This window comes from Amblyomma americanum, chromosome 4 (assembly GCF_052857255.1).
Source record: "Amblyomma americanum isolate KBUSLIRL-KWMA chromosome 4, ASM5285725v1, whole genome shotgun sequence".
Taxonomy (NCBI): Eukaryota; Metazoa; Arthropoda; class Arachnida; order Ixodida; family Ixodidae; genus Amblyomma; species Amblyomma americanum.
The window spans coordinates 75376342-75401544 of record NC_135500.1 but is presented as its reverse complement, the minus strand read 5'-3'; the positions used below and the strand labels follow the sequence as shown (position 1 = coordinate 75401544).

General features: G+C 47.1%; 1 protein-coding gene and 1 non-coding gene across 3 annotated transcripts in view; one reads left to right on the top strand and one right to left on the bottom strand.

Annotated features, from left to right (window-relative positions):
* Positions 1-2881: 2881 nt before the first annotated feature.
* TRNAG-GCC (transfer RNA glycine (anticodon GCC)) lies at positions 2882-2952 on the bottom strand. Its single transcript has one exon. It is a non-coding gene; the product is annotated as a tRNA-Gly (tRNA).
* A 9074-nt stretch (positions 2953-12026) lies between these two features.
* Positions 12027-25203, top strand: part of LOC144128045 (phagosome assembly factor 1) — a 41361-nt gene continuing 28184 nt past the window's right edge. The window contains exons 1-7 of one of the 2 annotated variants that reach the window (XM_077661090.1): positions 12027-12354; positions 15081-15163; positions 16388-16471; positions 16578-16621; positions 19051-19130; positions 21820-21893; positions 23319-23431. In XM_077661090.1, coding sequence (XP_077517216.1) covers positions 12291-12354; positions 15081-15163; positions 16388-16471; positions 16578-16621; positions 19051-19130; positions 21820-21893; positions 23319-23431 — 542 coding nt within the window. In that variant the 5' untranslated portion in view covers positions 12027-12290. Of the gene's footprint in view, positions 12355-12979; positions 13527-15080; positions 15164-16387; positions 16472-16577; positions 16622-19050; positions 19131-21819; positions 21894-23318; positions 23432-25203 lie in introns of those variants that run through there. The other variant, XM_077661089.1, reaches the window with a different exon arrangement.

Genomic DNA, 25203 nt, shown 5'->3' with positions numbered 1-25203 from the left:
GTGTGTGTGTGTGTGTGTGTGTGTGTGTGTGTGTGTGTGTGTGTGTGTGTGTGTGTGTGTGTGTGTGTGTGTGTGTGTGTGTGTGTGTGTGTGTGTGTGTGTGTGTGTGTGTGTGTGTGTGTGTGTGTGTGTGTGTGTGTGTGTGTGTGTGTGTGTGTGTGTGTGTGTGTGTGTGTGTGTGTGTGTGTGTGTGTGTGTGTGTGTGTGTGTGTGTGTGTGTGTGTGTGTGTGTGTGTGTGTGTGTGTGTGTGTGTGTGTGTGTGTGTGTGTGTGTGTGTGTGTGTGTGTGTGTGTGTGTGTGTGTGTGTGTGTGTGTGTGTGTGTGTGTGTGTGTGTGTGTGTGTGTGTGTGTGTGTGTGTGTGTGTGCAGGCATTTATGCAATATGTATTGAGGTGGGTAGTGTTAGTAGTGGGGCTCCAACCCCATAGCAGGCCACCGGTGTTGGGGGATTGCGCTTCGATCCCACCGCTGCCACCAGTTGTTAGATACGGGCCCCTGGCTCGCCTGTGCCATCTCTCGCCAAGGTCGGTGTCCCCGGGTTCCGGATCGGGAGACTGCTGTTGTGGGGGTGACGAAGAGATGAGAGGGTCTTCGAGGTGAAGAAGAGACTGAAAGGGTTTATTTACATTTTTACATAGTTCGAAAGAGTGAATCCACCTGCACTCGTGGCGCTGCAACCACGTCGACGGCCCTTTGAAGCCTCTGTCGATTGATGCTTCTCAGTGGCTTGAATATTCTTGGCATGTTGGCGTCTCCAAACGTAACAGTAGGTAGGTAGGTATGTATGTAGGTATGTATGTATACGTATGCATGTGTGTGTGCGTGTGCGTGCGCGCGCGCAATCGACAGCCAATTCATGCGGATCTTCTAATCAGCCATCGCTTAATTACACAAAAAAAGGAAGGGTAAACAGTGAAGTTGCGCATTTCAAGGCAGGCTCGATGTGTTATTTTTATCATTTTGCAGCCCGTCGAACTGAGGAGCGGCCGCTCACTTAGGCACAGTCAGCGCGCACGTATCGTTCATTCAAAACACGGTTGGGAGCGCTGGAATGGGGTCGCTCATGAGAGGCAGTCATGTGTTTTTTTTATTTCGCAGGCTAGATTTAAATGCCAGAAAGAAGGACCATGTAGGATTTGCTTTGCTACAAAGAAATCCGCACTGGTTCTTTCTTAACGCACAACTTAATGAAACGCACGGGGCCCGTAAAGCAAATATTAAAAAATTGGATAATTAAGCCTAGTATTAATTAAGTGGAAATAAAAAATACTCTGATGGGCGAGGCAGGACTGAAACAGTATCTGGTTGATTTGTGATCGATTTATGCGCCGTATGGATGGTGCGTCTTTCGAGGCGAAAGTGGTGTGGAATGTCGTGAAACAAGATCAGGCCGTCCTTCGAGAAACACGGGTCACAGGAGCCCACTGCGCACTGGCCGATGAAACCTCGGGCGCAATCGTGGGCTGCCTCGTCCCCATTGTTGTTCGAGTGGGCCGGAACCCAAAACAGCTCGATCTCCCTTGCGGGGGTGTGGTGGGTGCTTCTGAGGTTTTGGATGGAGATGGGGGAGACGCGGCCCCCCGCAAAGTTGCGCATGGCTGCTTTTGAATCGCTGCAGATAATGTCAGCTGAGGTGTGGGCTATGGCTAATGCAACTGCCGCTTCGGAGGAGGAGGTGGGCGGGGCGAACCGGCCCCGGTCACTGCGCCTACCACGTACGCTTTGTGCAGTGCTAGATATTCCGCCGCGTCCACGTAAGCGGGCGCATGGTAGTCCTTGTACTTGGCGTGTATACGGCGCGGGCTCTCGTCTAGCGCCTTCCCACGTGGTGCGTAGGGTGCACGTTCTTGGGTAGGGTTTGGACAGTGAGCATTCTGCGTACTTCGGGAGCAGTTGTTCCGAGACTTCGGTTAGGCGGGGTTCGGCGTTGATCTTTATATGGTGCAGGATGGCCCTACCTGCCTTGAATCGCGTGAGACAGGCGTATTTGGAGATGAGGTGTGCCTCGCACAGTTCGGGTAGTGTGTTGTGTACGCCAAAAGGGCTAGCAATCTGTCGGTAGGCGTGTTGTGCCTAAGGCTTGTAAGCATGACGGATGAGGCATTCTATCTTGATATTAATTCTCCGCTTGATCACGACCGGCTTTATCGCTTCAAAGCCGGTCGTGGCTTGATAGAGATGCAGGTACGGTAGAATGTACACGAACCTACTGAGAACGAATGCCTGGATCAGTCGGCAGAGGTCGTTCTCACTCATACGTCGTCTCTTATTGGCTATTCGTCGTATGCGCCGGGTGGTTTCGTTGACCGTGGCGGTCAGTTTGTCTATTCTTTCGTTATTCTTGATAAACGGTTGCTGTAGCTCCACCTATCAATAAAGTCGCCTGATATTGTATCAAGGTATTAAAGGACTAACTGCCCCTTCCTCTGCTAACAATGTCAGGAGACGGGGTAGCGGGGTTGAGCAGCAATAAAAGTTTTTCCAAGAACTCTCGGCCCGCAAGCTTTTGTTCTCGACGCCGATGTTCAGTTGGCGTGCTGCCCATCTATTCATAGCGAAGTTCGTTGCGTAAGTTTCCCTTTATGTAGGTCACTGGACCGGCTGGCGTCTCCTCTGCTGGGGAGGAACGGTCGTTACAAACCGCGTAGTGAGCGAACCGCGCCTAAGTGCAGGCCATTAGATTAGGCCATCAGTAGGGTAATCTTCCTTGAGCAGCAATAAAAGTTTTTCTAAGAACTCTCGGCCCGCAAGCTTTTGTTCTCGATAGTACATCTATTCCTGTGGCACAAGCTGCGCCGCCATCAGATGAGAAAAAATTATTATAAATGGTTGAATCCCTCTTTATCTCCTTGTAAAAATTAGTGGCGCAAAAGCAGAACTTGCGTCGGCCGGGAATCGAACCCGGGCCACCCGCGTGGCAGGCGAGTATTCTACCACTGAACCACCGAAGCCCATGTTTAGTTGGCGTGCTGCCCGTCTATTCATAGCGCACATCGTTGCGTAAGTTTCCCTTTATGTAGGTCACTTGACTGGCTGGCGTCTCCTCTGCTGGGAGGAACTGCCGTCACAAAGCGCGCAGTGAGCGAACCACGCCACCAATACAGGCCACCAGATTAGGCCATCTTATGACACTATGCGGTAGATCGGTCACTGAACTTGTGTGGGACGTATTAATAAAAAAAATTACCGTCGGTACTCAAGCAACTTACGTGCGACAATTAAATGGGAAAACATTCACATTCTATGTATGGACCTCCTTCACCCCGCGACGTCACGAAGATGCGGTGGCGCTGATGTTAGCAACGACTTTTGCATGGTAGGCGAAACAGGTTCCGCTTGCCCGTGCCTACCGCTGCTGCCGCAGGTACCGGCGGCTGCTTCAAGCCTGTGCACTGCAGAAGCAGCATGTATTGACCAGCTGCGTCACTGCTGGATCCGCGTAGTAGCATAAAAAATATTAAATTAGCCTCGATAGGTTTCTCGCGCATAAATGCCGCATTCGGAAACTGGCTAACAGGCATTGGGCCACAGTAGTAAAGCACGAAGTCTGGGAGTCGATAGGCACTGCCACTCAATTTGCACTGAATAGCATGCAAGTTACTGCGTTCATTCACCTGAACTTCAGGATAGTAGGCTGATAATTGCTCAAGGAAAAAAAAGACATATGCAGCTGCACACGTACTGATCACCTTGAGCCGGAGTGCACGGTGCGCCGACAGGTTCACTCGCCCCCAAGGAATGCGTTTTTTTGTTAATAGCACACTATGTTTTAATGGCGCGTTTTATGACATTTACTATTTACTGGAAACTGTTTCTTTATATGACGACGTAATTATTTCATTCGAGTAGAAAGAAGTCTGGTAAGTTGTGTCAATCTTGTGCGGTCGCGTTGGTGTGCTTAGAATAGCGTACCTTAAGTGTGCTAAACGCCATATGCGTTTTCATTGCATCATGCATGTGTCATGTTTCATGAGGTAGTACATGATCGCGAAGCTTGTTTGGAAAGAAGCAGCCGCAGGCGTGCTACTAACAGACACGTGGCGAGATTGAGAGGGGACGCGGCAATGAAAAGTGTTTTCGTTATTCATGCATGCGATATGTAACTAAACTTGGTGCAAATATGAAATTCCTCCGTTAGTTTCAGTAATTCCTTTTATTTATAGCTATGCCTGGTGAAGTTCTGGGTGGTTATAATTAACACCGTCGTCAAGTCCCCCCAAGGTCTCAAATAATTGAGCAGATAGTGCGCAGTTTTTTTATGCCAGCATGTACATAAAGCCCTGTTCTGTACGATGACGCGATTAGTTCTTTTTCTATATGATCAGTACTTATGCATGCATAGTTACATGAAAACGTTTCTTACAAGAAATAACTAACACAGTACTGCACGTGTAGGGAAAAAAATCGAGATTTATTACGCTCCTCAACGTCTCCGGAATAGTTTGTGACAAATGGAATCATTTGATTTTCATGCGAATTACGAAGGTGAGTGATCCAGTCGCCAAAAATGTGAGAGGTCACAAAACGAACCTTAAAGTTTATTCCCTCGTTTATGGCATCTTCGCTTTCGCTTTGGTCAAAGAAATGCGGCACTGAAATCAATGAAATTATCTCACAATTTTTGACGACCACACTTCTAAAAAGCGTAATTTATAAATTTGTACTCAATATTTTGCAATAATTTTTCGTCACGAAACTAGACTTCAGGGCTAGGAAAGAAAATAATTCTAGAAATCAAAAATTTTCACCAAACCGACCAGCTTAACAAGAGGACAAGTCGGCCTGGCTGGTGCGTGGTCATGCGGCTAAAAACAGCGCTAAGCGAGACAGGAGATCGGGGACACGACGCTGTCCCCACTTTTCCCACAGCGCGACACGTACGTATGTCAGCAGACGATGAGCACATGTCTGCTCCGACGAAACAAGGCCAGCACTTCCCCTCACTATTGTCCCGAAGTAAAATCATTCCGGCTAGTGCAGAGTGTCAAAACTTGTTTTATTCAATGCCTAGCGCATAAATAAACGGCAGGAAAGCTTTCTACATGTTTACTACTAACCATATATACAATACACAGTGGCAAACTATTTCTCTTTATAGGCCGCACGTGGACAACGCGAGCTCGTGTACTTCAACAAATTACTAAGTTGGAAGCATCGACCATTGCTATGATTCACAGAAACTGGAAACGCGCCTACAAGCCTTGAAAACCCGCGCTCAACACCTATCCGCGACGCCACTCCCCGAGCTTTTGCCTACCACGAGCTCGCTATTGACTGCAGCGCCACCTCGTTTGTTTACAAACTTGCAGAGGTCTATAATGATCCAATTCCACTCTTATTCCATTCCGATTCTATACTAATTTTATTCTATTCCTCTGTAGGTGGCTTGGGTGTAGGATTTGGAGGGAGCTTAGCGCGAAAAAGAAACAAGGACATGAGTGGGACACAGTGAACGATCGAGAGCTACTTGCAAATGAAAGAAGTGGAATCTAATTTACCTGCTCGAGGAGTCAAACGCGCATGCCCAGTTAACGACTGATTTGAGGAGGCGACTAGATCGATATCAAGGTAAACAGAGTTAAGATATAATTTGGGAGCTAAAAAACGATTTGGGCCTGCAAACACACCTCACTTCTACCTCAGTTGCAGATTTTAGGTTCGATCCTTGTATAGACGCTTTACAGCGCCGTATCATGGGGGCTGCCATCTTTGGTCACGTGAGCACGCCGCCATTGCACGCCTCCTGACTGCTCCGAGCGCGCCTCGTCGCGACGGCTGCCGCGTCTGATGGTTCGGTTCCAACAGGCTGTGTTTCGGCTGATACGGTTGTAAAATAGTGGGAAGGAGACAGTATGGTTTGGCCAAAGATTCGAGGGACACGTGAGAACTCTAATTTGATCTCTTGTGGCCTTGAAAACGGTGTCCGGTTTCATAGCCAGCCGATTGATGGATTTCCTGATACTTGTCTTTGCGTCCGCAGAAGGCTTTGCTGAATGTTTTTTTATTGTTATTATCTTAAACGGCAAGGTTTAATGCTTCTGCGGCAGCGCAGGTCGTTGTAGTATTCTGTACATGCACGCAGACACCGCTCTAAAACGCTCGCATGCACATCGTACGCATTTGTTTGCAGCCTGTTAACGGTGCTTAGGAAACCGAAAATATTTTCTATTGGTTTGTTAAGCACACAAAGGTGACAAAAATAAATAGACACACAAATGTTAACTACCATGTATAGCAGTACCATTCATCAAGCAGCCTTCACAATCTGGCACGCAATCGTTTCGAAGCATTCCGCGATATAATTGTTATAACGCGCACAGCAACGCATTCACTACACGAAGTTCATAATTATGTCAGTCTCACATATGAAATTGCGGTACGCTCCACTCTCGATATGCGGACATGAAAATGCTCGAGGTCTCGTTGGTGGTAAGTAATCAGCTTCTCTCTGAGCGCTGGCCTGCGGGGTAACTTTTAGTGGCTGTCTCGCATGGACCGCGAGGAAGTGGCAATCATCCAGCCCAGCAGCCGTAACGCAAATGCTGTATTCCGAATCTGGTCCACGAAAAGCGCTCTACTTGGAGCGAAGTTCAAGAGTAGCACCAAGACGGCATACAATACACGGACGGTAAGCGTTGTCCGTTCGTACGGCTGTGCAGCGCACGATCTACAGTAACGGCATGTAGGAGCATAAGTCGTCCTTCTTTTCCGTACCTGATCTGGCCTCCGGCGCTGCTGTTACTACAATTGCCGAACACCTTGACTTACGAGCAATGGGGCCTCACTACACACGTAGGCGCAACTGCACAGCAACTGAAAGCACGAAGTGACGGTTTCGGTGGCGGAACACTTTGATCATGAAGCAATGTTGCGCACTTACCCTCGCAGATTTTCCAAGATCGTAACCTTTCTTTCTATATTGGCCATCTAGCACTGGCGGACGTGTTTGTCGCGTTCGCCCGTTCGGAAATGATGCATGGCAAACGGGCGCGAACAGGGGCAGTACTTCCTTGTGCAGTTCGGTTCCGTGAGGCTCGCAAACGATCGCATCCTGCACCTTTAACTCTCGGTCGCAATTCTTGCAATCCACAATAAAGCACGTATTTCCTCTGCCTTTCCCCATCTTCGCAGAAAAAACACTTCGGCAGCCACCCGCGATATTTCCATTACTGCATCGAGGCGTACACTCCGGCGACTTACGAGGTCCGTAATGGCGCCGTGTTCCGAGCGCGTCTGTGGCGCCATCTGGTCTCAAACGGAAGAACTGCGGGCTGTAAACGGTGTGGCGGCTGGACAGGTACAGGGGTGGCACGCAGGAGCCTCCTATAGCTGCCGCCCGTCATAATGGTTGGATAGCTAGCTAGGGCCTATTATTAGTTCTGCCGTGTTTGCCGAATATGTAAATTTGGGATGTAGCGAGCACATCGCCAAAAATTGTTTGTACCATTTCTATCGCAGCCAATTCCGCGAGTTGTTCGTACTTTTTTTTATAATCGTGCCGGTAACACAAAACTGACTAAATGCTCGTGCAGTGTTGCAAACTCGCAACATACAGATTTCTAAATTATAACGAAGCTAAGAAATTTATTAACGCTTTTTCATTGTACTGGCTGCATTATGTGTAACTCAGGTGATGTAGAAAGTGGAGCTTATTTTCCGATCTCTTTAGAACTTGGTCGCTTAAGGGCAGAGACAATGTGCGTTGGAACCACAAGCTTGTACAGGTCGAAGTTTTCAGAACACGGAAGCCGCGGCCACGTACTTTGTCAGTGCCTGGAAACGTGCCTGACATGGGTGCGCTGTGGAGGTGGTGCGGGGAAGTGGACAACAGATACTTAATTCCGTCCATGACTGCGTGAGCATTCTAAGCATTCTAACTCGCGGCTTCCGCGTTCCGAAAACTCCTGCTGTCATCCACCGTTATAATACGTGGTTTTCAAGGACAGCTTTACAAGGAACTCATTTCAGCCCATAAATAATTTTCACAACCTCACTCGCCACTATCCGTGCTTAAAATACATGGCGGGCAAGAGTTGTGATGTGTTCTGCACGCATGGACGGCACATTCATTTTTACTAGCTCGACTGTGCGAGTCAGTTGTTGAAGCCATTCCTTGGGCGGGTACCAGGCTGGTTGATTCGGCTGAATGAAGTTATTCAGTCTCCACTTCTCCTGAGGAGGCGCGCAAATAATCCGAATTATCACAGGTACTTTCAATCCAAGTAATCGCTCCCTGCTTCATTCGACCACAGCCTGACCATAGTACCGATTAGGGAGCCCAGGTGAAAATCTTCAACTGGAAATTCAATTGGGAGTAACTGGTTTCAACTGGGAGTAACAGGTCCCAGTTGGATACCAACTGCATGGTACCAGTTGGAAACCCGTTGGAGACCAACTGGTACCAGTTGGAAGCCAACTGGTTCCACTTGGAAACCCAGATGGAGCCCAACTGGTCCCAGTTGGGGACCAAGTGGGAGGCAATTGGTCAAGTGTGCCACCAACTGGGAAACATCAATTCCCAGTTGAGAGCCAAGCAGTAGGAACTGGGGACCAACTGGGATGTAAGTGGTTCCATTTGTGGTTCAAGTGGGAAGCGAAAATTCCCAATTGAGGGCCAACTGGGAAGAACTAGTCGTGGGTTAAAACCAAATGGTAAGTTTTTTTACTGCTTGGAGGGACGTCGAGAAGGAAATAAATGCTGCTGCGGCTCAGCACATTGCACAGTCATTAGGCGCAGAAGTGAACGTAATGCGAAATTAGATTGAAACTGGCTTATTGGCGAACATCATTCCGATTGCACTGTGTGCACTGCATGTGAAAACGCCCGTAGGCGCTCTCCTGGCGAATAACACCACTTCCCTCAAAACATGTGTCGACACGCATATGCTGCGAAAATATCGTGTTCACGCATTACTGCTTAATTTTTTGTTTTATTAAGTCTGTTCTCTTTGTCTCAACCCGTTGTCACATAGGCGTTTCGGACATGGTAACATTATATTTATTTATTTATTTATTTATTTACAATTGCCGAACCATCCCAAAACGAAGTTCCAAGACCGTGACTTCCGCGACATGCCGTGTCTTCAGCCATCAGCGGACCGGGTGCGGGTGTAATTCTCGACGCCGCCATCGCGTTGACGTTCGTAACGTATTTTGTCAATAATAGCACAAACTATGCATGACAATTGCAGCTATGAGAAAAGTAATTCATTACAATTTAAAAATTATTAACTTATTTTTTATGCTAGTGAAAACAGAGTAGTAAGTAAAAAAAGTTGCCGAAACAAGCGTCAGTTTCGCACACGCCGTCCGTGCTAGGGTAGCCATTGCGGCAATGGTCGCTCGGATGGCATGTGCAATTTTTCATCGTGTTCCGCGGGAACGTTGTGTTTGAAGAACCTCGACATAGAATTAAGTTCTCGCCTACTATTGTTGGCAAGATTGTTCAGCAGTTCTTTCCTTGATGGTGCTGAAGGAAGACAGTTTGCTTTGACTACTCGGCGAAGTGGACCCGTCAATACCAATTAGGACTACAAGTCGTTTTCACCGGATGGAATCATGCCCTTTCCAGGTGCGTACTCAGTTCGCTCATTTAAGTGTATTTTATGCTATTTTTACGTTCGTAATGAAAAAAGTATAACGCATTTAGTGGTACATTATATTTTATGCTAACTCGTTTGGTTGTTTTTTCCAAACTCGCTGTTCATTGAAACAAAGGCTGGTGATGTATGCAACTGATCTCTACTATACGAGAAGTGGGCATGCGCTCGGATCGTGTGCCGAAGTGCATGTGGAAGCGAACTCCGCTCAGCACGATTGCGTCTTAATGCTGCAGAGAGCACCCCTGGACGCCTCATAGACTTGCGGGGGTAAAGAGCGTAAATTTTATTTGTACTTGCTGTGTGCGATTCTCTTGTCTGTCACCTATAAAAATGAACTATTATGTTTTGTTTTGCAGCAACCCTGTCCTATTGGGCTCGACAGAAGAGTATTAATGCCACCTCAGCTGTCTTAAAACATGACGAACGGGCTCAGCGAGAAGATTCAAGATTCAGTGAAGGTGCAAAGGGCAATAAACATTGACGCACTCAAAACTTATCTTCAGTGTTTTGAACTCCTGTGACAACCATGTACACTCGCTTACTCAATTGTATTTGAGCTAGCTAGAGTGTTTGGACGTCCCGACGCTCCCATGGAGACGTCTGTGAATGGTCTGCATTAGGCCCCCGCTGCATCTGGGATTGCAACGGGTCCCAGATGCATCTGGGATTGAAATGGGTTCCAGTTGCATCTGGGATTGCAACTGGTTCCAGATGCAACTGGTCTCAGATGAAACTGGTCCCAGTTGCAACTGGAAATCTGTTCCTTAAACCAGATGGACTAGGACCAGTCGGAAACCAGTTAGAAATTTTCACCTGAGAGATATTTGAGTGAACGCCTCTCATTCGCGCGTCTTGCTCCATTTCGATTGCGAAAAGGTGCAGCCTTTGCTTCAAATGCGCGTCATCTGGGTGTTTCAACAAGACACATAAAGTGGCTGTATCCGAAGCCCCGGGTCTACTTTGTTCGTGCTGAAATTTCGCGCGGAAATCGCATTTTGCGGCCTGCTTCGTACGGCTCAGTATGAATGTAACTCTTGGTGTCGACGAGCCATGTCCACGGAATAGTGTGCTCAGCTGGCTCAGTATAAAGGACGAAGTTGAGTTTAATCACTGATGATGTCTGAACATGGCCAACAGTGATAAGCGATAATCGATCGCACTCACTGGATAAGTTTCTCCAGTGACTCTAGCAGAGGTAAGGTAGATGTGGCCATCTGCCGGGAGTGCAGAATGATTGTTTGTAAGGATTCTATCTTTCCCCATCAGATGGCAGCTGCAGTTTAAAAGCCGTAACCATGGCCGTAGCTTACAACTTTACAACTGCTAAATTTTGTCAAGGACCGAGCTCACCGATGACGGCAGTTGGCCAGTTTTTACCCCAATGTAACAGGCAAGTGCCATGTGATACGTGGTGTGAAGATTTTCAAAAATTTCCCCGCCTCAACCGCTGGCTCATTTGCGGTGAAACTGCACGCGGAGCTTGCGTATTATGGTAACTTTTGTATCGTAGCAAGTTTTACAACGATAATTACTTAGTTGAGCCGTGAATGATGCGAAAACGTAATCTTCTACGTAGAGATCGGCGAACCAAAGCCCGCAGACGACGTTTTTTTCGCTGAAGAGCGGCAGTGCCGTCATCTGTTGTAGCAATAAAAAACGTCACGACAAGACCACCGAGGTGAGCATTGCAAACAATATTCTTTGAAAGGTGAAATCAGTCGTTCTAATACATTTCTGCCGCTCAATTAGCCGAAGATGTTGTAAGCGCTTCAGTTCAAGCAGACGAAACGGCCGGAACGGCATAGTTAAACGGTCCGCGCTTCTCGCAATGTTCGCCTCGGCGGCCTTGTGACAATTTCCACTGCAAAAACCGATGGCGCCAGAGCCGCTCTTCAGAGAAAAAAACGTCGTCTGCGGGTTTTGGTTCACCGATCTATACGTAGACGAATACGTTTTCGCATCACGCTAAGTAAGTACCGTTGTCAGACTTGCTACGATACAAAAGTTACCATAACACGCAAGCTCTGTGTGCGGTTTTACCGCAAATGAGCCAGCGGTTGAGGCGGGGAAATCATTGAAAGCCTTCACGGTAAAAACACACAATACTGTATACGTAGAAATCCTATAAGTGAATTTCCATGCTATAGTCAAGAGTGAATAATCACAGAACAGGAAGAATTTTGCACATGCGCCAAGTAAACGCGCAGGTTAATGTAGACTGACAGTTGAACACTTGATAAAAAAACGTCCAGCATATCCCGTCAAATTCTATTAACTTTTGAACCGTTTGAATCAGTTTGAATAGCGTGCTAGCTCGCGCCGCTGAACAGAATGGACGTATGCAGCTATGACGTACAGTGTGACGCAATACTGTTGCCCCCTGGCGACGCGGTAGCAAAGGAGCGGAAATAAACCAGCGACGCCGACGCTGCCGCAGCAGCTGAGCGAGCCAGGTCGGCCAGGTCCAGCCAGCTGACAAGCTCTGAAAGACAGCAACAAAAGTCGAGCCAACATGGCGACGCATAGCGCGGACAAAGAGTGAACGGCTCCGGAATCGCTGCTTTGTTTTCGGTTCTCTCACCTCCTTCCTCCGATCCCTGCCGTCGTGCAGCATCAGCCGATGCAGTGCTAGAGGACCGCGTGCACTTGCACCACAGGAAAGCAGCGTCGGAGTAGACGGCATCATTATGCTCGAGCTCGACGTCGTACCCGAGAAGTCGTTAGGCAACGAAAGCTGGGAGCTGGTGCTCGGTGAGTACTACGCCCGTCGCGGGACCTTGCGAGTGCGCCTTCGTCCCAGTCCCACAGGACTTGGGTAGCCCCCGTATGTGTGCGTGTGTGTGTGATTTGTGCGACTCAGTTCGGAGTGCCTTTCGCTCCGTCGTCTGCTGTTCGTTTCTCTGTGCCTTCCCCGAGTGCGTGCGGCTACCCCTCGTCGAAGCGAGAAAAAGTCTGCGGCGTAGTGAGCACCGCACACGCGGGCACGTTTATCTCGGACTCCGTGCGTCCATGCTCATCCACTGACCAGCGCGAATCAGAAAAGCTGGTGGCGTTATTGTAAACACGCCCAGCCTAGGGTGCACGCGTTTTCACGGCGCCCGTCTCCGCATCCGTGAACGGCCGATCGCAACAGCTAGCTTGCAGACGGCTCGCGCTGTTCACACCCAGATGAATCGTCCGCGGACGACGCGTGAGGGATGCAAGGGTGTATTGCGTGTGCGTGTTTTTTTTTTCTTATTGTTTTGCGCCCCCCCTCAGCTGGCTGTCTGGCCAGGGGGCCTTATTTTCTCCGGAGAAATCGCGCCCGTCGGCGGCCGAGTGGTCGACCTTGCGTGCTTTTCGTGAAGCGCTGGCCAGGTTTTCGTTTCCCTCGCAGAAAGAAGTGGCCTGGGCGCGGTGTGTGAGTCAATCGCCAGCAGCTCCAGCTGACCGCAGGAGAAAGAAAGCGGCGGCGCGCGGTGAAGCCCGGTTCGCCTACGGGCGCGCTCGTGCGATGCGCGGGGAGAACCGAGACCCGCCGTAGACGACGAGCGGGCCTGCAGGAGCGAGCAACAGCCTGAAGCGTGTGTGCGCGGGGTTACGTCACAGCCGATAGCGACGAGCCTTCCTCGGCACTGGAAACGTCGTCGCGAGCGGCAGGGAAAACAGCTGTTCGTGCGCGCTCCGAAACACGTCACCGCGCGTGGAGAGGCAGAGAGGCGGGCGAAACAGCTGCCGTTGACCCTCGGCGATCGCATGTCTCTCGGGGCGGCAAGCAGACGGACGTCGAGTGCGCGGCCCACTGTCGCGTCCGTTTCCGTCCCCGCTGCAAGGAGCGATCACCGTCGTCGCCGTCATGCTCCGCAGCGTCGTCGCCGAAGATGCGTCTCTGCCAGTGCTGCGCGTCGGGGCGACCGGAGTGGCCCACGGAACGCTGCATATGGGTGCTGCCGTCATTGTCGCACTTTCGCTTCGGCTATCTAGTGTCACGTGCACCGACCTCTGTTTTTATCTTTGCTGCTTCGGGCTGCGCTCGCGCGAAGCGCCTGGCGCTGACAGGTGTGCTTCCATGGCAATACCTTTATTCCGTCGGGTCCCATTCATTGCATAATCGGCAATTATTGATGCCATGCTTGTCTCGCACTTCATTATGATGTTAGCTCAGCGTTGCCTCACTTGCACATGCCTGTCGCTTCCCATCGAGTCCCCCCCCCCCCCCCCCCCCCCCTTTGATGTTAGGAAGTTTCTCTTTCCCCCGTTTACTGGCATTAAATGGCCTCTATGCTTGTACAGTGCTTACAGCACTGCCGCTGACACCAGAAAAGCTCTTCATTGTCTCTAGCGGATAACTGACGGAAAGCAAACGCCCGCTTCCTTCCTCATTGCTGTTGTTTTGTGTATGTTCCTTTGTGTTTTGTTGAATGACATGTCTGTCTAGTGGAGGCAGTGCTTACCAGTAGAGACTCCAGATGGGCAGCATAACAGTTCTGGATTCTCCGTGAGGAGCCGTGTACTTCAGCTACCTGGTGTACTTTTCTTATCAATTTCAAAATGCCAAGGGGCTCAGCTTATATAGATCACGTAGTTCTAATGGCAGACCGCTATTGATGCCTCAGGAAAAAAAATCTATTGCATTAGAATTTTTGTTGCACAATCTGATGTAGTCAGTTGTTTCACGGCATACTGCCTGGTCAGAAAGCATAGTTGAAGAAAGGAAGGAAGGATTGTGAACAAGGCAGGCACGGTGCTCCCAAAACATCAATTTTTATTAATGACGCTGGTCAGTGACCTGCAGACTTTTCCTGTAATTCTTATGGCATTTCTTACAAAGCATGATTTTTTAGACTGCAATCTTAAGTTGAGAAGTTTGCCTGTTGTGCAAAACTGATGACTTGTTCTCTGCTCTGGGTGAATGTGTACTGGCATCCTCACAGTGTCCTGCTTATGTGGCGTCCATGTATGCCATCCATGGAATGCTTGGTCTGCATGACATCTCTGCTTACCATGATGCTAAAAAGTGCAAAAGCCCTTTGGTGTGTTTCAACAGGCCACACACCATCGCCTTTAACATGGTGTATGATTGCATTAAGAATGAATGGAGAACTTGTTGAATGAGTATGGTGTTAGGAACATATCCTAGTGCAAGAAGACACCAGAGGAACATTTGTATTGTTCAGTCTTTTCTGGTGTTTTGTTTCATGCTTTGTATACATAAAGCTCATAGTTGATGCCACGCGAGTTAACTCTTTGTCTGAATGTTGTAAAAGCAGTGCAAAAATGAACAAACATGACGAGAAACAACATTGATCATATTGCAGGCGTTCCTTTCTACGTTCTTGTCATGTTGGTCAGTTTTTTTTATTCTTGCATGTTTGTTCTTACATTGCTCTTTCACTGTTCCAACATGAAAAACCACCCAGCCCAAACCACTGTCATTTTGTGCCTCGCTGCTTTGTGGCATTTCCTGACTGTGATGTTGGTCATGTTTCCTGGTGCAGGCATGGCATTCAGTCAAGTGGTTCACATTCTTCAACAGCAGTTCCGCGTTATCAAGGGTGTCCAGATAATCTACAATGAGCAGGTGCGTGCAGTGTTGTTCATCTCAAGAGGAATGGCACTGCACCTTCTGAAAATGAATGTTATGGAGGGCTGCCAAGATAAAGCACAATGACAGCAACAAGAAACCCATTCATTGGTGCATCACAAGGTAGTGGCCCTATGCATAGGCAGTGCTGTAAGTACCTTTAGGCTGACAAAGGCAGACCAGGTGCAGGACAAGGAATTATTTCTGGTGATGCAATTTTCTATCCTTGCGAACATGGTTGCTGTGATTTGTCCATGGGCACGTTTGCCAGAATAGTGCATTTTTTTGTTTCAGTTGCAGCGAGAATTAAAAGTTGCCTGTGCCCTTATATGTTGCTCTTTCGTTTGATCTTGCTGGTACCCTATGTAAGCCCATTGACATTTTGCTCATTTCCTAATATGAAAAGAAAACCCTGTTCTTTTTGTATACCTGAGTCTCGGTGTGTTATCTGTGCCCAGTGCTTAACAGTGGCATTTCGCACAGTGAGGTTTTTGCTCGTGTTCAGAGTTGACGACACGACACGTGGAGAGGAAAATTGAATGTACGTCGCGAAGTGGAGAATGATGAAGTTGAGCAAATTGGTTCAAATTTGTTTAGCTGACTCTTGTGTTTCTCTTAGTTGCCTTAGTGGCGGGCAGCCAGTGGCAACAAATTAATTACGTTTGAAATGAGGGAAGAAACAGAACATTGGCTGTGGTTGTGGTGGGGTGGCCAATGAAGAAAATCTCGCCGGACATTTCTTGTGTACCTTGCAGCAATATGGTCAAGTTCAAAAGGCATTGGTTGCGTGCAGTTCTTGAGAGTGAGGAAGAAAGGTGCTGTTAGCACACATTTCTGTGCGCTACAAATAGTGATGTATGTGCACGATTTGAGTCGCAGTGGTGCAAGTGCACATTTTAAAAAGTAGGGATTTTAATGACCATTTAACGAGGTCTAAGTGTGCTGTTAAGGTTACATACTGTTCAGACAATCTGCCCAGTCCCTAGCTGTGATGTGCTTGAATTTATATGCTGTAATACCAGATTCGTAGAATGAGGCTTCTGACATTTATAGTGGCCATCTGTGCTGCATTTTTATTTGACTGATGAAGTCAGTGAAAGCAGAAGGAGAGAAGCTTTACGCATGCACACAAGATCAGTGCAAACTAGGCATTGTCTGACTTCGTCTACTGTTGCCAACAAAGTGTGGCTAGACTGCGGTTTTCACCCCTGCTCGGTGCAGTGTCCCCTGGAGAGTGACCTTGTCATCCTGCTCTCTGAAGATGGCATTCGGCTCAGCTTTGACTCAAGCTCACAGAGACTCAAGGTGGGTTAGGCACAGCATGTTCCACTTGCCTGCTTCGCCTATTGATGCCTGTCGTTTGTGCCTTGATGATTTGCTGGCCTGTCTGAGTTACTTTTTCTTTCAACAGGTGATTGAGGTCACTGACATGTCCAAGGTCAAGCTGACCTACTGGTGAGCACAGTCTTTTTTTTTATATATGCATAATTTGGTGAAGACAGTAGGATGTTGCACATGCAGTGGAGTGTTTTCAATTGGAACTTGCTTAATTTGAAGAGCTTCTTTTGTTCCATTAACTTGAAGATTGGATTAATTGAATAGAATTTAGCACAATTCAAAGAAATTTTATAGTATCTCAGTCACGTTTGAAATATGTACAGAGGGTCTACTTTACACGAGTTATAAGCATTAAGAGGTGGGTCATTCTTTGTAAGCTAAACTTGTTGCAAGCTAGCTACCCAGTGAGCACATGTAAACTTACTGAAGCCTATTTTTGGCTAACCATTTAAAAATCATCATCGTGCTATGCTACTAACATTCTCCCTTCCCACAGAAAAAGGTAATTTAGGATTGACTGATTAAATTGGCTTGAGCCATTCAGAACTCTTGCAGACATGATGCGTAATGCTAAAATACCTGGCTGGAATGGGAATGCTAGTTTTCTACTTTGAAGAAGGTCTTTCAGTGGAATATAGTCTAGTACTACGAAATGTAAGTAGTTTATCTTTTTGTACATATGAATGCTTGAACCACTCGCTAAATCTCGGCACCCCCTATTCTAGAGTGACCTTAGTAGCGAAAATAAGTATTTTTGTTACCTAGAAAGCTTGGAAAGAAAAGCTTTTGCAAGATAATTTGACCATTGTGTGGATAAGTTGGGATACCTGTTGAGTATATTCATAAAGGTGTGTCAGTGCCCAAGGATAGCTGGCTAGAGGGATGCCCTAAATTAATATCAGGACCAGGTGAACTTTCGCAAACACTTGACGTGTTGACACAGCCACAGATCACCATGGCTACATGCTTGGCTATGTCAGGCATCGCATTGAAGCAACCTTTGCACCAGCTAGCTTTTATTTTGAGTACATCAGCATCTAGTCGTGGGGATTGCGTTTAGTTTACCAACTGCTGGTTGGACTCAAAAAACATGAGCATATGTTATAGGTTTATGAACCATGCCTGGATAACATGATCCAGAGACTAATTTTATTCCATTTTCTATTTTGTGACTGTTGTGATTGGCTCAGGCGGCACCATAGCCCGCAGTCGCTCTTCGTTCTTGGCTCGAGCTCAGCAGTAGGGATGTGTCGTCGCTTCGGCCATTGACGAATTGTGACAAACACCAAAATGGAGTGGAATTGCTGTATGACAATGGGCCTGATAGTGCTGCTGTATCGCACTGTTCAGAGGGTGGTGTGCTGGTTACAGCTACTCTGTGGCATCAGCACCATGTTACAGTCCTAAATTATCATCACCAGTGTTATCATAGTCATCCACATCGTCATCCTGGCTGCGTTCGCTCCAAGACAGGGCTGTGCTACTGTAACATGAGGTGTTATTATTGAGTGTGTTTACCTTGGCACTTCTCATGCCTGTGGTGTGCTCTGAGATGATCAGTGTGTTCTTTTTCTTTTTTATCCGACTTTATTATGGCAGCATAAAAAGGGTGTTATTGTCCAACTTGAAATTGTGCAGACAAAATGCTTGAATTTATGTCATTGAGGCTGCGCTAGAATTAATTGCAAATTTTTCTGAAGGCATCACTTGTAGTTTTCAAAAATTGAAAATTGGATGCATGCATGAAAATAGGCCATGCTGAGCAAAGAATTTAATTTTGCAATTGCCCAGGGTTTCATGTCTTCATGTGCTTCAACCAAAAATTTACTTTATTGGATTCATTAGTTTGCCACAGTTGTTAGCCTTTGGTTAAGACAGCTGTAAGTGCAGAAATGGGCACGGCATCTGTGAACGCTAGCAACCACTGGTGATGTTTAGGTGCTCACTTGTACACAGCTTGAAGTTAGCTGTGCTCACTGAGGTCAGTGAACTGTATGGGCGTTCAAGATATGCAATGAACTTCTTTAATTTGAACTCTCTTAATTCAAGTGACTAGTTTATCCCCACCAACATCAGGTGTATCGAAAAAAGGTCCCCTTAATTCCAGCGCTCCAAAATTCACACATTGTTTTAGTCCCCTACGAGCTAAAATTATGAAGAGTTTGGTGTATATGCCGACCCAAATATGCAAGTCATGAGCTCTTGCTTTGGGAGAAGGGGCATGGTGGTGTATGGTGTTTAATGTCCAAAGTGACTCAGGCTATGAGGGATGCCGTAGTAGAGGACTCCGGATAATTTCGACCACGTGGGGTTCTTTAAAGTGCACTGACATTGCACAGCACACAGGTCTCTAGCATTTCGCCTCTATCGAAGTGATACCGCCGCGGCCGGGATCGAACCGACGTCTTTCGGGTCAGCAGCCAAGCACCATAGCCACTGAGCCACCGCAGCGGTTTCTTTGGGAGAAATGTGTGCGCAAACAACGGCAGTTGGTCGCTGAAGTGTGGAGGTGGTGGTGATGTGCCATTGATATGTCTATCGTGCAGCGGAAGCACCTTCTGCTCACCCGAGGTGCTACCCACCAGGCAGCAGATCGATGACTGCTTTGGCGCCACCCACCCAGGAGGTAATGGCAGCCATATTGTTTTTTGCAATGCCTCCCCTATTTTCAGTGCCAATCTCATCACTCGCTCTGCATTGGGGCTGTTTTGAACAGCTCAGTTCATTTAATTGCCATGATGTGAACTGACTTATGGGGTGCTGTGGCATGCGTCATGCTGCCAGCGGATGGCATACCTGGAAAATGCTCCTATGAAGGGCCGCCTTCCAAAGAAAAATTGAGAGTAAGAGTGTGTGTGTCTCGCATGGTATGGCACTACTCATGAGGCACCCCTTCTCTTTCCCTCTCTTGAGGAGCAGGCAGGAAGAAGGGCAACTAATGTGCGAGAGTATGAAAAGGGAATGGTAGAGGGCATGATTTGCTGATGCCAGCTCATTTGGCTGATACTGAAACTGGGGAGGCACTGGTTTTTTCTCACTGTCTTTGAACCAGAGTAGTGCATTTGTAACTTGTCAGGGGCCTTGCTGTTGTAATTAATTATACTCTGAGCGAGTAAAACACAGAGGCAGCTGGTGATTTGTCTTATGATTTTGCCTGACACTATCCTTTACGACTTCTGTCCGATTTTTGTTTTTGCATTTTTGACACAAGCAGTGAGAAGAGTTGATTATCCTGTACAAAGCAACTCATTATTACTTTCTTGAAATTGCAATGATATTTCAACTGTGGAGGTTAAAAAAAATGTAATTCCAGCTCCTAGCATTTTTAGACTGCAGGTCCTGCCCTAAATGGGCGATTTGCTGTAGCACCCACTTTTGCAGGATCACATTAACTTTTGTATATGTTCAGTTCTGTTGTGAAGGGCTTTCAACATCGATTATTGGATTCTGTGAACCAAACACAGTTGAAGCCAGAACTTACCCTGTTGGCTGTCTCATTCCTTTATTATGCCTGGAGGCCGTGCCTTGAGCTGGCTGTCTTCTTGGACACCTCTGTTTTGCTACGATTCAAAATTTGGCATGATACTGCAACAGTTTTGAAGAGGTTCGCTTATGTCGGGCCATGTCGACCGATTTAAAGGGACACTGAGGAGAACCTTATCAAAATTTTTTTGTTAGGAATATCTGATAGTTCGGCATTTCATGGCTTTGTTGATGCTTGTCCGGGAGTGAAAGATGCATTTATTTAAAAGAAATTTGGTTTCGAAGTTGAAAATTTTTCCCGCCGTTCTGATTCAAACTCGAGAACTCTTATGACGACATGGAGAACTCTTATGACGACACAGAACGGAGTGACATGAAACGTGACGTGAACGGAGACTCCGTGATTTCCGGAGGCTAGCGGTGCGGTGCGCAACCTTCCTTTGCAAGCCTCAGAGATTCGTGACATCCATGAAGTAAGGAAAATTCCCCCATGGTGGCGTCTCTTGTCCTAGGAAGTCATCACGCTTGTACTTGCGAGATTGGCCTGTGGCGGCGATACCTGTATTTTGGTTCTTGCTATTTTCTACATTACAAGAGCTTTGTTTTCAGGAAGAGTGGCGTTTTTGTGATCAGGAGCTGGTATTCTATGGATACAAGCCAACTTCAATTTCTCCTCAGTGTCCCTTTAATGTCATGATTCTTTCGTTTTCTGAATAGGTGGTGTGCCGATGATGATGTTACTCTTATTAGTAGGTCTCCTCGATTTGGCTACACATCCTGCACTAGTTCTCAAAAGTTCTGTGCTAGTGCAGCACGAGTTCTTGCAGCGCGAGTGTAACCTGACACTAATGCGCTCGGTGCAAGGGTCAAATCGGGCATAGAATTGGGGAAACGATTGTTTGCTGAGGCAAGCTGGATTGTACAGCCGGCCAAATCTTTAGCTAGCTTGTGTGACAGCCACTTTTTCTGCTCTCCTGCACTTTGCAACGAAGCAAACTTGCGGAAAGCTCAATATTAAGCACGGGCTTAGTGAGCCTGTGTTTAGATTTGATATTTTCGCGAGTTTGCTCCACCATAAGCTGCAGGAGCACAGGAAACACGGGCATCACGTATGCCAGAAAAGGTATTCTTAGAAATGATGAGCTTTAATAATTGCCCTCGTGTTCTTAATTGTAATCGGTTGAAGGGTATGTGTTGTCCAGCACTTTCAAGGTGTGTGTGTATATCATTAACATGCTACCAGTGAGTGCATCAAAAGGACTAAGTGCAATCCTTTGTATGTGAAGGTAACCTAACAGATACCTCTTTAGTCCCCTGCTAGGAGCAGTCCAGGTTGCAGCATAACAAGCGCAAAAGCGGATATGTAAATTATTCTTGCTGTTGGTAGACTTCTCAGTGCAGCGGTATAGATATTGCAAAATGCTTTGATGGAATGAGGGTTGCCTTCTTCAAACACGCATGTTTCTTGGAGTTTGCTTGGGGCATTGTGGCAGTGTTTTCAGAATCTGCTGCTGAGGGTCTGACTCTGTGCAAATTGTTATGCAAGAGCCAGAATCTGGTGTGGACTAACATCATGCATTGGCTTATTATTTATGGGCCAACTGAAACGGAATTTCACTTTGACTTGAATGGCTCTTAATGGGCTGCCTATTGTGACACTAATTGTGACAGTTTCACGCTTGTTAGAAAACCAGGACTGTAGTTCCCAAGTTACAAGAAGAGCTTGGCTGAAGCCGGACCTCTTACGAATGGCTTGGTGTCAAGGCTGTAGGCTAAAGTAGACCTGTTTTCACCCTGTTCTCTCATGTGGCAATGCGTGTTCTATTTCGCAGAGTATGATGCCAACCAGCAGATGTTTGTGCTGCACTTCCGGGGCCTGTCCTTCTCCTTCCTGGCTGATCCCAAGGTGCGCATGGCTGCTGCGTTTGTTTAGGGAAGCCCAAGAGTAAGCCTCCACAATGAGAAACGCTGTAGACTCCTATTAAGACTAGCCCTGTTAAGACAAATTCTGAGGTATGATGAACAAGGCAGGTAAAAAAATCTGCTTAAGATGAACTGCTTTGTGTGCCCTTCAGTTAAGACAAACTTTCATAGCAACCACGGTGCACAATGGCGCTCAGGAAGCGCCTCACTGGCACCACAGTCGAGGATAAAAAATATATGAAATGCATCAGGCAAGAAAGCGCACCTGCACAAGATGGCTTACATGTGCCTTCGCGCAAACCTGCGGGGAAACCGTCTCGCGGGAGCATGCTTTCTTGTGGGAAAGCATTCTTACTGGAGCAGAAAATGCAGGGCACCACCCCTACACTGCGCTGCCTGCACTGGTGCAGAGAGATCTGACATGGTCGCATTTCGCCATCACGCGCGTCTCACATGCTGTGCATTGCCTTCCACAATGTGCTCCCAGTCGCTGACTTTGTACCGCATTTTCAGTTTATGTGGCCTCGCAGCACACTGCACAGAGATGCTCAAGTATCGGCGCCATGCGAATTGCCTGTGGCGTATGGAAAGGCACATGGTGTGCCTGATAATGCGGTTAGTAGCAGCTCTGCTGCATGAGAAGCACTAGGGGCGGGATGGAAAGCAGAAATCGGAAAGTAAATGCAGACACAAATAGCAGTCGCTGTTGGATACATTGAAAAAAGAAAACTAGAGCAGTGGCATTTTCAATTAGGATAACATGAACTTGCTTCATGCTCTTATTCTGCAGCTTATATATATTGCAGGAAATGCTCCATTTGCAATTATCGTCTCTCTGAAAAGCTATTTTATTCACCGTTTTCATGGTAACATAATGTATAGGCGTTTCGGGGAAGCTGGTCACTAATTTTTAAAAGTAGGGTTTTAAAGGTAACGAGAAGCTTTCTGCGACATAGTAATATATCAGTGTTACAGGTGGACATCAAAAAAACAGACTAATGAGACGCAAATCAGATGCGAGTTTTGACGGACAGGGGAAATGCTTGTGTCCCTCCTTCCCTTCTTGAGTCCCCTTTTGCTGCTAGTGTTCTTTTAGTGGTTTCGAATCAGCGAGGCAACATTCAAACCAGCTCATTTCTCTTCTTAGACTTATTGCTTTCGCAATGCACTTCCCCAGTTGCCTTGAAAAAGTGTGTTAATTTGAAGTTGCCAGTTAGTGCAATGGTATGTCTAACCAGATCCTTTGTGCTGTTTTTTTCTTCTTCCGATTATAACTGTAGTGAACCAATTTCGACAGTCCTCTCTGGTGCTTCCACTGCATTCGACGGCACTGGATCTGTATCCTGCAGCCCCCTTTGGGTGCATGAGCATGTGTAGTTTCTCACACAGTTTTCTTTTTCTTGGGCAGTGCAAGTTGGACACAGCCCTTGGCTCCTCCCCTACGGGTCAGCTACCCAATGGGAGCTCGCCGCTGGTTTCTCGCATGGCCATCTACTACGGCAACAGCCTCGTTGATACCAGGTCAGTTCAGGGTGCATCATCCGTCAATTAACTCCTTGCTTCGGGCAATCTGCAAAATGGGTTTTTAGTTTTCCAGGGGTGTGCAAATATTCAAAGTTTTGGTTATTAATCGAATATGTTTCTTACTCGCTTGATATTCGATTTGGGAAATGGATTTTTGAAAATTTCCAAACTTTCGGCAGCGATCGAGTACTGTCGACTTTCGTAATTCCTACCATGGCGTAACCATCTGGGCAAGCTATCCAAATATCGAGCTCAAAGTATCAGGGAAATGGTCAAGAGAATCCTCTTCACCTTCTTTTGTGTTGCTTATTGCATGCCCCAGTCAAATTCTGTAGATTATGCCATTGATTCTCGTGCGAATTTTCACAAGTGGGCTTATGCACAAACCACACTTGATGAGAACAAGATGGCCTTTGTTCGGTCATCCATAATACGCTTGACACTTAACGTCCACACCCATGGCCCTCGTCCTGTCACAGTCTCATCTCGACTCAGTCAGCTCGTTTCAGTCAAATGTGCTGTACAGGAAAGCCCACTTGTGGACTCTTGCACGGGGCCTCCTGTCACTGGCCGACAGCTCAGTCCTGTAAATATCCCACTTAACGTACGGTGCATAATAACGGGTCTTACAACGATAAGAGGGCCCCTGACGCTATGCCAGAAAAATAGCCCAGCTGCGTAGTTTCACTTTCTGAGCTTCATCCCCAGCCTGCACCAGCGATGGCATCTTCTCTGCTGCAGATACACCAGGTGACCAAACCCAACTGTGTGCCACTTTTGGACTCCGATTGGTGCATCACTGATCCTTTGCCGGCAGTCTCACCGTTCCGATGCTCAAGTGCATCCCCTGTGCTTCTGCTTTGTTCTCCCACCACACTAGAACTGAGTGCTTGTCACGGGTTTTTTGCTGTTTTGGCGATGAAGCCTACTCGGAAGGCTTCTCCACATTTTCACTGATTTTTCTTTTTTTCTTTCTGGGGAGGGGATTGGGGGCATTTCTCTTGGCCCTTTGAAGTCTGAATTGATTAGACTTATCTAGCCATCACATTTTATATCCACTGCCATGTCAGTTCATGGATTTTACGTTCTCACTCATTTTGCACAATCACATTTCAGGTTGCGTACAGCTGTGCTCTGATTTTTTTTTGACGTGGTGCAAAGTCAATCTAGCTTTGTCTAATTTTGGTTGCAAGGGCCGGAAACTGTATTGAAAAAAAAAAAAAGGACAGCATTGTCTTTTTTTCTATGAAATTTTTTTCCATACTAGAGAGATATTTGATTTGATATTCAAAGCCATTTGTCTTTCATAATGTTAGATTTTGTTCGCATTGGAAAATTTTATATTCACACACACTTAGTTTTCATGAACGCCAGCTGTAGCTCTCACACTACCCCTTTGTGCTCTTAAACTCCATACACTGGCCCCAACATCATTGTTTGCAACACAGAAAAGAATTTGGTACCCACAGGCAACTGGAGATCCAGCTTCAGATGCCATGTAGTAATGCCACAAGTAACTTTAGATGCTGGCCGGTTGAGCTGCCGTCACTGCGGGCGGGCGCAAAGCTCAGTAAAGCGAAACTGAAACTGACGGGGCCACTCGTTCTTCATCTTCATCGTGCCTGCTGTTGTGTGCATGTCAGAGGTGCGCAAACTGCTCTGCAGCTTCGAATTCATGTTTTGAGTGGGGCTATTTCGACGGTCTCTTGTGACGTGTGTCATACCTGAATGCATTCGAATTAACTAGTGCAAGACCCATAGCATACAAA